This window comes from Ptiloglossa arizonensis, chromosome 1, assembly GCF_051014685.1.
Source record: "Ptiloglossa arizonensis isolate GNS036 chromosome 1, iyPtiAriz1_principal, whole genome shotgun sequence".
In the NCBI taxonomy this organism is placed as follows: Eukaryota; Metazoa; Arthropoda; class Insecta; order Hymenoptera; family Colletidae; genus Ptiloglossa; species Ptiloglossa arizonensis.
In genome coordinates this window covers 10,256,423-10,270,632 of record NC_135048.1, presented here as the reverse complement: position 1 = coordinate 10,270,632, position 14,210 = coordinate 10,256,423, and the positions used below count along the sequence as shown (strand labels likewise).

The 14,210-nt window shown below is 38.3% G+C and overlaps 1 protein-coding gene across 2 annotated transcripts in view; it reads right to left on the bottom strand.

The window, feature by feature from the left end:
* LOC143153409 (uncharacterized) overlaps positions 1 to 589 on the bottom strand; it is a 67,795-nt gene extending 67,206 nt beyond the window's left edge. Inside the window, exon 1 of one of the 2 annotated variants that reach the window (XM_076324531.1) lies at positions 181 to 589. In XM_076324531.1, the coding sequence (XP_076180646.1) occupies positions 181 to 492 (312 nt within the window). In that variant the 5' untranslated portion in view covers positions 493 to 589. The remainder of the gene's footprint in view (positions 1 to 180) is intronic. The other variant, XM_076324541.1, reaches the window with a different exon arrangement.
* Between the last annotated feature and the right edge of the window lie 13,621 nt (positions 590 to 14,210).

Genomic DNA, 14,210 nt, shown 5'->3' with positions numbered 1-14,210 from the left:
AACTCGAATAGCTCTAACTCGTAACTGTTAACCCCAGTGTTAAATATAGTATTTTTTTCAAAAAAAAAACTAGATAATTTCGGAGCAAAAATTCTAATACCTTGACGTGTATGATCGCCATATAAGTCGTGCAAACCACCATCGGACTCGCGACGAAAAGAAACAATGTGATGTACCCACCGCCAGTTGGTGTATCCTGGCCAAGGATATCAATCGTCGTACTCGTTTTGGAGCGTATTCGTCGTTGTACACGAGCAAGACGCGCGATGAGGAAAGGAGTAGCTCCGGTCTGACGTCATCGGAGACGAATACTCTAAAGCGGCGCGTTACAGGTTGCGTCAGGGGGACCAGCGATGATTGTCGGAGCTCTTCTGATCTGAAAAGCAGCCGCGGAGTAGGAGGAGTGTACGCCGGGGTCACCATCGACGGGATAACCTCACACGTGTGCGGCCACAAAAAAGGGAAGGCCAGGAGGAGAGACGACGGCGACATTGGAGGCGGTGCTGTCGACGGAGAAGACCAGAACGACCGGGAGAAATAAAACCAGAGGAATCGACTTATCAGCAGCGGTGGACTCAGTGATCGCCAATTAATTGCGCCACACCGGTGATAATGATTGTCTCGTCCTCTTGGAGCGAGTCAAAGATACGGGCGTAGAAAACTTTCCACTGGTAACGGTGTTGGTCTGAAAATAGTGATCCGACTTGGCTACTATGGACGAATAAAAATGTTCGCGAGTAACGTTGAATCGAATCGATGGTTTCGCTTGAAATTAATTTCTCGAATTGAAATTCTGCGAGGCGATATTCTTCGGCATTTACAATTCTTTATTTTAGTTTAAATCGAAGAGGCTCTGAAATGATTACAGAACTAGTATTTTCACGTTAAGTAAATATACGAAATAAGAACGTTTTGGATTGAAAGAATTATTTTCCATTGGAAATTATATTATTTGTAACAATATAATATATTATATTATTATAGTATTTGGAACGATTAATTTGAATAGAAATTTATTTTTATACAATTCTTCTTGGTATTTACTCTAATTTATTGAATAAAGGCTTTATTAGTTTCAATTTTACTTAATTTTGTATTCGGTCGTATAACGGTTAGGAAATTTAGAAGAAGGAATTTTTCAAAAACGAAAAAGCTCAATTCGTTTGACTTTTTCATTCATTTTGTTTCTTGTTTAATATTAACTGAATATTGACGAAGATTGTGATTCTAAATTTAGAATTTTTCAAAACCTCTTAAATCCGTCACTACCTGTGGGTGCAGATTTACGTCGTTCGTGATATTAATTCGTTGTTCTCAGCTGACGTCATGGGGAAATTGGTATAATTTACAATCAAGTGAAAAGTTTGATGTTCATAGTCGTGCATCAGACTACAGTACAGTCAAACTATGTGTAGGTATACGCAATAATGCAAACGAACCTGGTCACTCTCGAAATTTCTCAATCGAAGTTTCTTAATATTTTATAAATCATTCACGAAATAAATTAAAGGTATTTGTGTAATGGATAATCAATTATAGTAAGTAATGGACACCTAAGTGCCTCTTAGGATGAAATTCCTAACGAGTCGAGTCTATTCGATCAATATTTTCCATTAGAAACATTAAAACAGAAATACAATGAAGATGAAAATCGCGACGAAACATCTCAAAGATCATCGTCTAAAAAGGATTCTCAATGAAAGGAACCTAAGGTCGAGTCAACCAACAAACGACTTGGGAGACCTTCCACTAGTTGCCCTGTTGAAGGGAACTCTTCAACTCCCCTTCTTACTGTTTCGGTCCACGACTCGGATTCCTCATTTTTAACGAAAGTAGCGATGGTTTCGAACATATCGCACGAATCTTTACTTTTACGAATAAAATTTTGAACATTGAATCCATTAATACACTTGATATGCAAACTGAAAGAAAGTTTCTTTGGGAAACAAGCTCTCGAATAAAATATTATTCGTTGTTCTTCGATTCAAGCATCGTCCATTGCTTTCGATAATAACTAAATACCCGACAATGTTGCTCGATAAATATAAATTAATAAAACGTTCGTAATACTTCGCTAGAAGCGAATCAACAGAGAAAGAGAAGATCAGAAGAAAGTAAGATCAGAATTCTTCGACTGATTCGAGTACACGATAGATACTCGAATATTTGAATATTCGAATACTATTACTCTAATATTAAATGAAAACGAAGCATGAGACAAAAAGACGAATTCAATGAGCTCGATTCATAGACCAGTTTTCACTACTCAAATACCACGAATATTCGGATATTTGATCAGAGTACCATTCGAATAGTATTTAAATAATCAAGTGTTCGAATATTCGAATCACTATTTGAGTAATCAAGTGTTCGAATATTCGAATCACTATTTGAATGATCAAGTGTTCGAATATTCGAATCACTATTTGAATGATCAAGTGTTCGAATATTCGAATTACTATTTGAATGATCAAGTGTTCGAATATTCGAATCACTATTTGAGTAATCAAGTGTTCGAATCACTATTTGAATAATCAAGTGTTCGAATATTCGAATCACTATTTGAATGATCAAGTGTTCGAATATTCGAATCACTATTTGAATGATCAAGTGTTCGAATATTCGAATCACTATTTGAATAATCAAGTGTTCGAATATTCGAATCACTATTTGAATGATCAAGTGTTCGAATATTCGAATCACTATTTGAATGATCAAGTGTTCGAATATTCGAATCACTATTTAAATACTCTAATACAGACGAGTCCACAAATAGTTCCAGTAGAGGGTGGAGGTCCTCGTTCATGGAACTTCTATTAATAGAGCCGATTCCTCGATCGATTGGACCTTAGACGCGATAAGGACGTTTCGAGCTCGTATTCTAATCTGTCAATGCAGACTGTTCCTCTTAGGGAACGACACCGTGAGCTAGAGCAGTTCGTCACCAGCTACTAGACCGGGCGACGTGCATGACGATATCGTAAAGTAACGTCGTTATTTTCCCACCAGGCTGTCGCGGTATTTTCGAGCCGGCCTGCAGTTTATCCAGCACCAGTCACGGATGACAACGGTGCACACTGTGGCCGGTTGGCTACCTTACTTGACCCCCGCACAACGAGGGACAATTGGGTGTAACAGTCTCCCATTCGCTTGTCTGTCCGTCCATCCGTCGAGCCGTTCGTCCGTGCAGAACGTCCGTGTTTCTCTGAATCCTCGGCCGTGTAACACGTCCATTATTCCCGGGGTGCAGCGCGTGTGCGACCGTGTTCCCGTGTACGCACACGACGCGTCCAATCTTTCTCTTTCACTCAATCGAGCTGTTCTTTCACTTTGATCTGCCATGCCTCCGGATCTTTCGTTCAACTTCTCGTTTTATTTATTTATTTTATTTTATTTTATTTTATTTTTTTTTCGTTGTCCTCGACGTACACAGGGAAAAGTTTAGTTGCGTCGTGCCTCTTCGTCTTCTCGCGTCGCTGATTGGCGCTCGTGTTAAGGTACGTTTACGTTTAGCGAACAATGAAGAAATTGCACCGAATTTTGCTCTGTGCAATGAGTGGTAGACCAGAGAATGAATGCACTCGTTTTGTGTATCCAGGTAGAATTCGTTTCGTATAACCGGGTAGAATTTGTTTCATATATCCGGGGAGAATTCGTTTCATGTATATGGGTAGAATTTATTTCATAGAGGTTGTCCCATTATTTCTACCTGAACGATTTCCAATTGTTTTATATATGTGGAGAAATTGGTACATATACTTGTAGATGTTGCATATATCTAAGTAATACTGCATAAGGATATACAGTATTGAATATAAGGAAGATAGAACCTGCCACGAGAGGGTTACTATACCGTTTCAAACAACGAAATAATTCATCTGATGAAAAACTATCATCTGATGAAACTAATACCTATCTTTAAAATAGTATTATTTAAACAATGTCTAGGTTTGTTACAGAGACTACTGAGAAGCTTTCGAGACGTTTGGTACGTAGCATCAAACTGTTTCAAACATTGGAACCGAAAAGACAAATGATTTCTAACCGTTTCATATATCCAAGTAGAAATTGTTCCACGTACCCGTAGATTTTTCAAAGATCCGAATAGTATTGTTCGACAACACAGAAAAGATATGACCTACCTTGCCGAGGTTATCATACTCTTTCAAACATCGAAATAATTCAGAGAGTAATTATTTTCACTTACGAAGAAACTAACATCTGATCGAATAAACTAGTAGCTATAAAATGTTTTGTTTAAACAATGACTAGATCTGTTACAGAAACTGCCGAAAGACTTATAAGACGAATGTTATGTAGCGTCAAACTGCTTCAAACATTGAAACCAAAAAGAATCAGAATATAAAAATCTCAAGAGCAACGAGGATTTGTAAACTAATATCTATCTTTAAAATATTTTTATCCAAACAATGTCTTTGTTACAAAGACTACAGAGAGACATACGAAACATCTGTTACGTAGCGTCAAACTGCTTCAAACATCGAAGCCGAAAAGATTCAGAATATAAAGATCTCAAGAGCAATGAAGATTTGTAAGATTTGTAAACTAATATCTATCTTTGAAATATTTTCATCCAAAGAAATGTCTTTGTTACAAAGACTACCGAGAAACATACAAGATGTTTGTTACGTAGCGTCAAACTGCTTCAGACATCGAAGCCGAAAAGATTCAGAATATGAAGATCTCAAGAGCAATGAAAATTTGTAAGATTTGTAAACTAGTATCTATCTTTGAAATATTTTCATCCAAAGAAATGTCTTTGTTACAAAGACTACCGAGAAACATACGAGACGTTTGTTATACAGCGTCAAACTGCTTCAGACATCGAAGCCGAAAAGATTCAGAATATAAAGATCTCAAGAACAACAAGGATCTGTGACCCAAAGAAGGGAGCACTTATTCTATATGACGTTTCTCGTTTTTACACTCGATAGGATGTATTGGAAAGTTTGGCCAGCCCTTTCTGCAGGAGCGCCGTGTACATCCGATATCACTTGACAACGAACGACGAGACCCATATCAGGGACGGGTGTGCTCGTGCGTGAGATATATCACCTGGTCGAGTATCCGTGGCGTTCGACACCGGGGTGGAGAACACGGGGAGACGAGGAGGCTAAAAAGAGGAAGAGAATAGAGCGTCGGTTTCGAGCACGCGCCCTGCTCTATTCGGTTCTGCCGCGTAGACGCGTTCGATTCGTTCTCTCCAGTCGCGTCTCGCGCCACGAGCAGGGAGTATGGACTCTTCGTGACCCGTTTCCTTGCGATCTTTCAATCCGCGAAACGATTACGCGATTGGACCCCGCTGAAATTCGCTTCCTTTCTGTCGGACCACCTGTGATTCAACTCTCGCAACGATCGTTTTATCCGGCACTTTACTTTTGCGGTATTACTCGAACTTTGAACAGAAATTCATGTAACCGAATACACAAGGTGAGGCACCTAACTTCGCCGTGAAAAAAGTTTCTTTCGTTACGTAGGAAAGCTTCACGTGTGGACAGAGTGATCGTTACAAGTCCTAGGCTTTTTTCTTTTTTTTTTTTTTTTAATAATACCGGTGTTTCGATTATGTAAAGTCTACTCTGTCGAAGGATCTCCTACACTTCTGTTCAAGTGACTCGATGGTGTAGGTTTGAGAGGTAAAGACTACGATATTTAGAAGTTTGGAATTGTAGACTTGGTGATGGACTGGGCGAATGATTGAGTAGATTCGGATCAAATTGGGAGTAGAAATTGGATCAAGCTGCAGTCTAATTAGAATAATTGGAGACTTTTGAGCTTGAGTCGTATTGGAGTACAAGTAGTGGTCTTGGAACTCGATTCGAGTTGAACAGGATTAAGACTCAAATTAGACTTTTAAATAAACTGAAGTTAAATTATGTTGGCACTTACACCAGACTCGGAACTTGATTTTAACTGGACCGAGTTAGTACAAGCTGGACTTTAAACTTAGCTTGAATTAGGCTAAGTTAGCAGTTGAACTCACCAATTGGACTGAGTCAGAACTTGAATTTAACTTGGATTAGACCGAATCAACGCTTGTACTTGACTTGAATTAGATTGAGTTGCTACAAAAATTGAATGTCGTACTTAATCTCAATTACACAGAACTTTAGAAAAAGAATTTGAACTTAACTCCGACAAAGATTAGAACTCTAGGTTGAATATTTTCTTTGACAAATTTTGAGTCCAAGTCGAGTTAAATTTATTTCTAGATCCAGAAAGATAACCAAAGGAGAACCACAGCCTAATCTATCGATGATCTTTCGAAACAAAACTTCAACTATGTAAATTGTTAGTTACAAACTATCCTAGTGTATCGTATTTCTACTTGTCGAAACATTATAGTAAAAATGCGACAGATCAGTCTTTACCAGGTGACAAAAATTACATAATTACGATTTAACATATTCGTGGAATTCGCACGTGAATCTTGAAAATCCAAAAAAGTTTTAGATTTCTAACGCGACTCGTTTATTGCACCAGCATGGCCGGAATTATTCGCCGAATGCCGTAAATGGGCCAAATTGAAATCTCTACGATGAAGTTTTTTAATAAACCTTTAATGGAAATCCGGGAGACCTCTGCGTGAAATTCCAATTTTAATCGTTCGACGTGCTGGAATGACTTTCGCGCAAAAGAGTACTTCCTAGTGTTGTGTCTCTTTTTCTTTATATTGTTCGTCAGTTTCACACGAGGGCCACGATGATCTTAACGTTTAACGAGAACTCCAGATGACTGAGAAACGTTCAAACACACACGATGAAGCGATTAATGACGATCGTCTGGACCTTCTCAACTATGAATTCTCAGGCAAACCTTGACTTCAATCGTGGAGCAACAATGCTTTCTAATTTTTATTCTAAGGAACTTATCTTTATCCTGAATTTTCAATGTTGAACTAATTAAATTCAAAGGATAGACTTTCTGATCAAATTCCATCTGTCGTGGTTGTTTTATAAAAAATTTTCTTCCATCTTGCAAAAACTGCGTGCACATATTGGGATAAAAATACGATAAATATAAAATTTTTTGTTTAAGTCAGCGATGGTCTTCCAGGTATGAAGAGAATGATCTACAAGTCGTTGAACAGGATACTTCCACTGATTTTATTTTATGTTCTCTTTAGTACTTATAATCTCTCGTAAGCAATTCATGTTTACAATAGCAACTATAGCTATTTGCATTTCATTAAGAAATTATTACTCGTTAGATCGAGATAACGTTACGAACACTCGAACAGGTGAAAATATTTTTATACGATTAAAAAATGAGAAGGTTTCAAACCTCTATAAAATTACCAAACCTCTTTAAATTACAACACGAACAAACGAACTGGCATTTTTATATAGTTGAATCAAATTTTCCTTCAGAATACACTTGTAGAATGTTCTATGCGTTGCTACTAAAAGTCTCCAACACGATATTCAAATTGTTAAAGGAAAAAGGCTATATTTAATATTAAATCGTAGCTAGGAAGCGCACGAACTGATATTTATTAAATCCTTCCCACGCGTTTTCCAATCTCGTGCATCCGTACCATGCTTTGCAGACATTACTGCCTCTTTCCAGCTACGAGCATGAATGAGTTAGCATTTGAACTAGACTTTGAACACCGCTCAAATTGAATTGGGTTAACATATAAACTAGATTTTGAACTTGACTGAAATTAGACTGAGTTAACACTGGAACTTGGCTCGAATTAGAAGCTAAATTTTGAACTCGACTTGAATTATACCAAACTAATATTTGAATTGGACCTCGAATTCTACTCGAATTGAACTGCGTTAGAATTACAAGACTTGAAATATATAGAGCTAATATCTGAATTGGACCTCGAATGCTACTCGAATTGAACTGCGTTCGAATTACAAGTCTTGAATTATACCGAGCTGATATTTGAATTGGATCTCGAATTCTACTCAAATTGAACTGCGTTAGAATTCCAAGACTTGAATTATACCGAGCTAATATTTGAATTGGACCCCGAATTCTACTCAAATTGAATTGCGTTAGAATTACAAAACTTGAATTATACCGAGCTAATATTTGAATTGGCCTCGAATGCTACTTGAATTAAACTGCGTTAGAATTACAAAACTTGAATTATACCGAGCTAATATTTAAATTGAACCTCGAATTCTACTCGAATTGAACTGCGTTAGAATTACAAGACTTGAATTAAGGAGCTAATATTTGAATTGGCCTCGAATTCTACTCGAATTGAACTGCATTAGAATTACAAAACTTGAATTATACCGAGGTAATATTTAAATTGGACCTCGAATTCTACTCGAATTGAACTGCGTTAGAATTACAAGACTTGAATTAAGGAGCTAATATTAGAATTGGCCTCGAATTCTACTCGAATTGAACTGCATTAGAATTACAAAACTTGAATTATACCGAGCTAATATTTGAATTGGACCTCGAATTCTACTCAAATTGAACTGCGTTAGAATTACAAGACTTGAATTATACCGAGCTAATATTTGAATTGACCTCGAATACTACTCGAATTGAACTGCATTAAAATTACAAGACTTGAATTATATCGAGCTAATATCTGAATTGGACCTCGAATGCTACTCGAATTGAACTGCGTTAGAATTACAAAACTTGAATTATACCGAGCTAATATTTAAATTGGACCTCGAATTGAACTGAGTTAGAATTACAAGACTTGAATTATACCGAGCTAATATTTAAATTGAACCTCGAATTCTACTCGAATTGAACTGCGTTAGAATTCCAAGACTTGAATTATACCGAGCTAATATTTGAATTGGCCTCGAATTCTACTCGAATTGAACTGCATTAGAATTCCAAGACTTGAATTATACCGAGCTAATATTTGAATTGGACCTCGAATTCTACTCGAATCGAACTGCGTTAGAATTCCAAGTAGAAAATTGTTCATGAAAAGTCTACCTCCCTCGAACAACACAGAGGGATCTGTTAACGATCGACAGTCGAAATCTCGAGTCTCGTACGCTCGCGCAATAAACGTTGCAGAAAATATTAAAAAGCAATACCGTTCCAATCTACCGAGACACCGAATTAATGTTTCTCATAAATTAAACTTTACGTGTTTACGCAACGCACCGTGACCACCGATGCAACTCTCAGATGAGACGATTAAAGTGGTCGCCGTGCTAATTCCTAACGAGACGTATAATATTCTTATTAAACGCATCCGCGCGTAACACGCGCTCTCCGTCGGCACCGTTGTTCCGCACACCTAATCGAGCCACATTAATTGACACCAAGAAGCTGACGCATGGGTTGCAATAGCCAAGACAAGCGCATACGTGAAATCGTGTTATGTGCCAGTTATATCAATCCTTGGTTTTAATATTTCTTCCTGAGTACAAAGTATGGTCGAGCTACTGTTGGACGACCAGCCTTTTCGTCGTGAATCACTGTTTGCTCAACCGATAACGTTGCTCTAGCAGTTCTTTTCGGAGCGTATTACTCATCACGCGTCTCACTTTCTATTTCAAAGTCCGAATTCGTGCAAAGTTCATCTTACTCGTTTGGTAACCAAGGGCTGAGGACAATCCCCTCCACGTTTCATATATTTATACACAAGTTGTCCCGAAACGAGTTATCCATCTCTTCTAGTTTCGTGGACATAAAAAATATCAAAGATCGTATACAATGTAACGAAAATTTTGTTGCAGTGCCATTTTTTTCCAAATTTTCCAAGTCGTGAATATTTTTCGTATCTAGCGTAAATACGCTTCGTAAATGTACAATCATACCTTGGATTGACCTTGGACACCAAAATTTAAAGCCAAATATGAAACTTATATTCCCCACCATTTGAATATAGTATCATAACCATTGTAATCGTGAACAAATATTCGTAATTAAATTTTCCAATAATACAACATCGTTTCAAGATCGATAAACATCATGGGTCACCAATTCCAATTTTTTCTTCCCTCGCGCGAATTAATCGTCCTAGAAGAGGTTAAGATAAATGAACGGATACGAATAAAAGCTCTGTAAATAAAAATCTCCGCAATATTTTTTGTAAAAAGAAAATCTTAAGATATAGTCGAGATCCTTGCGCCACAAAATGAGGCACCTAACTTCGCCGTGGAAAATGTTTCTTTTGTTCCGTAGGGAAGCTTCACATGTGAATAGCGTGACAAGTTCTAGCCCTTTTTATAATACGGGTGTTTCGATTACGTAAAGTCTACTCTTTGAATAGACTACTAGTTTCGATTAGGTAAAGTCTACTCTTTATATAGACAAGTGTTTCGATTACGTAAAATCTATTCTTTATATAAACTACTAGTGACGATTACGTAAAATCTACTCTTTATAAAGACTGGTGTTTCGATTACGTAAAATCTACTCTTTATATAAACTACTAGTGACGATTACGTAAAGTCTACTCTTTAGATAGATTACTAGTTTCAATTACGTAAAGTCTACTCTTTAGATAGACTACTAGTTTAGATCACATAAAGTCTACTCTTTAAATAGACTGCTAGTCTCGATTACGTAAAGTCTACTCTTTATATAAACTACTAGTGACGATTACGTAAAATCTACTCTTTATATAGACGGGTGTTTCGATTACGTAAAATCTACTCTTTATATAAACTACTAGTGACGATTACGTAAAGTCTACTCTTTAGATAGATTACTAGTTTCAATTACGTAAAGTTTACTCTGTAGATCGACTACTAGTTTCGATTACGTAAAATCTACTCTTTATATAAACTACTAGTGACGATTACGTAAAGTCTACTCTTTAGATAGATTACTAGTTTCAATTACGTAAAGTTTACTCTGTAGATCGACTACTAGTTTCGATTACGTAAAGTCTACTCTTTAGATAGATTACTACTTTCGATTACGTAAAGTCTACTCTTTAGATAGACTACTAGTTTAGATCACATAAAGTCTACTCTTTAAATAGACTGCTAGTCTCGATTACGTAAAGTCTACTCTTTATATAAACTACTAGTGACGATTACGTAAAGTCTACTCTTTAGATAGACTGCTAGTCTCGATTACGTAAAGTCTACTCTTTACATAGACTACTAGCCTCGATTACGTAAAGTCTACTCTTTAGATAGATTACTAGTTTTAATTACGTAAAGTCTACTCTTTAGAGAGATTACTAGTTTCAATTACGTAACGTTTACTCTTTAGATCGACCACTAGTTTAGATTACGTAAAGTCCACTCTTTACGTAAACGCGACAGCCCGAACAGAAAATCCGTGGAAAGGCATCGTGCAAATGATGCCCCCCCTGAAATTCTTCGTAACAAACGCGCGCATCAAGGTCCCGAATACCACGAATTACAGTTGACTCGAGAGCCCGGCATAAAGTCGTCGCCACGAAAGTATTCCAAGACGGGAGTAGGTTGTGGCATTTAAAAGTCCCATATCCCAATGGGAAGATAACATCTGGAGCTGCGCGGGGCCATTGTCCATTTCATTGAAAAGGGAGACCTCCTTTCACGGGGCCACGGAACGTTCTGAATCAGAATTAATTCATGAAGATGCCTCGCTACGCTATGCAGTCAATGGTCTCGAAAAAATTTTCCCCAAAAAGGACTGATACGCGGTTACCACCGGCGGAACCGAGCTCACCCTCGTTTTCGAGTGGTGGCAACCCCCTTTCTCCGTGCGTCACGGACCTCGAGGGTCCCTCGAGCTGAACTCGCCTGCGAGATACGAGGAGCCAGGCAAGGCTTGCCAAGGGAATATTATACTTGGCGATGACGCGTACACGCCGCGAGAAGGAGGCCTGTCTCGCCTCTATGCCAGAGGACGGCGGAGGGGGCAGGAGGGAACAAACGGGGGGAGGGGGGACAACGAGGGAGCAGAAGGCAAGGAAACGGGAGACTAGGAGTCTGAGAGTTCAAGGGAGAAAGAAGGATAGACGGGGTAGAGGGAGGGGCAGGGTGGGGAAGACACCCGAGCAAAAGAAAGAACGAGAGAGACAATGAGAGAACGAGAGTCGAGAAGTTTAAATAAGTTGGAGAGTTAAAAAATATTGGACGAGTGAGGAATGGAAACGGAAATTGTTAGAGTGTAGAGGAAGAAATTTTAACGGCCTATTTACGACAGAAATAGACGATACGTTTAGTTAGAATTTCGTGGTTGCTTATCATTGATGTCAATCTTTGATATAAAGTTGGATCACGGATCTAACATGTTTGGTGCACGATGGAGCTCTAACGATGGTAAATGGAGATCCTGTGGGGGACACCTGATCGTCTTCAGGAATTTCAATAAATATCATTTTTACATCGAAGACTGTTGTTTGCCTAGTAGGACTTCGAGACGACTAACCTATCCCAAGATTTGATACGGCTACCTTGAACATCGTTGAAAGCCTAACTAGACGCATCGCCTTCGGTGAAAGAGATACCGGACGAAAATAAAGTTCGGAAAAATGTACGGGTTCAAGATAAGCGCCAACCCTATATCCAACACTGATTAGAAACAACCACACTGTCGTGAGAAGACTGAAGCGAAAATGGCCTACATATCCACTTCCAACACAGCTGAACTGATAGAAGGGAGCGACATCGATAGATGACTGTTACCTCTAAGGCACAGCCTGTCCGCTTCGCTTGTTGCAATTATATATTGCACATTAAATATACGACAATAAGGAAAAATAGTAACCAGGCAAACTCGAGATCTCGAATGAAGATTAATTAACGAAACGTTCGTATACAATGACAGTGACACTGGTGGTCCGACGACCAGCCAGAAACTCGCATGTCGTAACAAGGAAAATACGCGTTAAGGTAGTAGAATGGATAAAAGTGCCCAAAATGTGAAAAATTAGAGAACAGGAGAGGAAGGGATAAGGACACCTAAAAGTAAAGAAATTCGAATATAAGAAATACAACACGAGAGGATTAGACGAGAACCAAATTAATAAAGGCAATGGATGGTTACGCTTAAATGTCTACTATGTATGAAGTGCAGAATGTACAGGAGAGGAAGGGATAAGGACACCTAAACGTAAAGAAATTCGAAGATTAGGAATACAACACGAGAGGATTAGACGAGAACCAAATTAATAAAGGCAACGGATGGTTACGCTTAAATGTCTACTATGTATGAAGTACAGAATATACAGGAGAGGAAGAGATAAGGACACCTAAACGTAAAGAAATTCGAAGATAAGGAATACAACACGAGAGGATTAGACGAGAACCAAATTAATAAAGGCAACGAATGGCTACGCTTAAATGTCGACTATGTATGAAGTGCAGAATATAAGAAAAACGATGATATAATGCGAGCTGTTAAATGAACGACAGGGGCCCAATAGAAGTCAAGAACAAAAGGGAGAACAAAACGTACGAATGGTAGAGAACGTAGACACACCGAAGGTTTAATCAGACAGGGCCTGTCTGCATCAATCTTCCTCGCGTGGATTTGTTCGTATAGATTCGAGCAAATGGAGGAATCGTTAGCTGAAAGTAGAACCGACGTCCCTTGACCCTACATCCAGCCAAGATCTACGGGTGATTCGCGAGATATCGGGAGGAATTGCCGGTAGAAATCCACCAGCGAGAAAGTAAAATGTGTCGGTTGATAATCGCAGCATCGTTTATCGTTGGCAGCAAGGTATGCCAAGGACTTCCGGGGTAGGTTTAATTGATTCGAAGGCTGGTAATAGGTACGGTGTGTGGCTGCGTTCGAACGCACGAAGCCTTTTGGATCATTTTGGTTAACGCTGTTAACGAGACCCCATGTACAGTCGTTACTGCGATTCGGTTTAACGATCGTTCATTCTATGGGACGAGTGTTCTACTTTGTGGAGACTTTGTTGAAATTTAGAATTCTACGCGCAGAATTCTATAATACGGGCAACTTAAATCGAATACTCTCTGTCAGGTTGTCACAAAATTATCAACATATTTTCTGGAACTGTTTTTACTATATTAATTAGGACTCGATAGAATTTTTCTGTTCTTAAACCCTTGAATACGTCAACGATTTCAATTCTCAGCAAATATATCTCGAATACCATTTAAATACTTGACTATTAGAATACCAGTTTAATATTACTTGGATATTTGACCATTGGAATACAATTCGAATACTTGAGTGCTCGAATATTTTGTGCATTGTTCAAGTGTTTGACTATTTGTAGTGCTTGAATAGCATGCCATGGTTTATCAATCAAATTCTTTACGTTT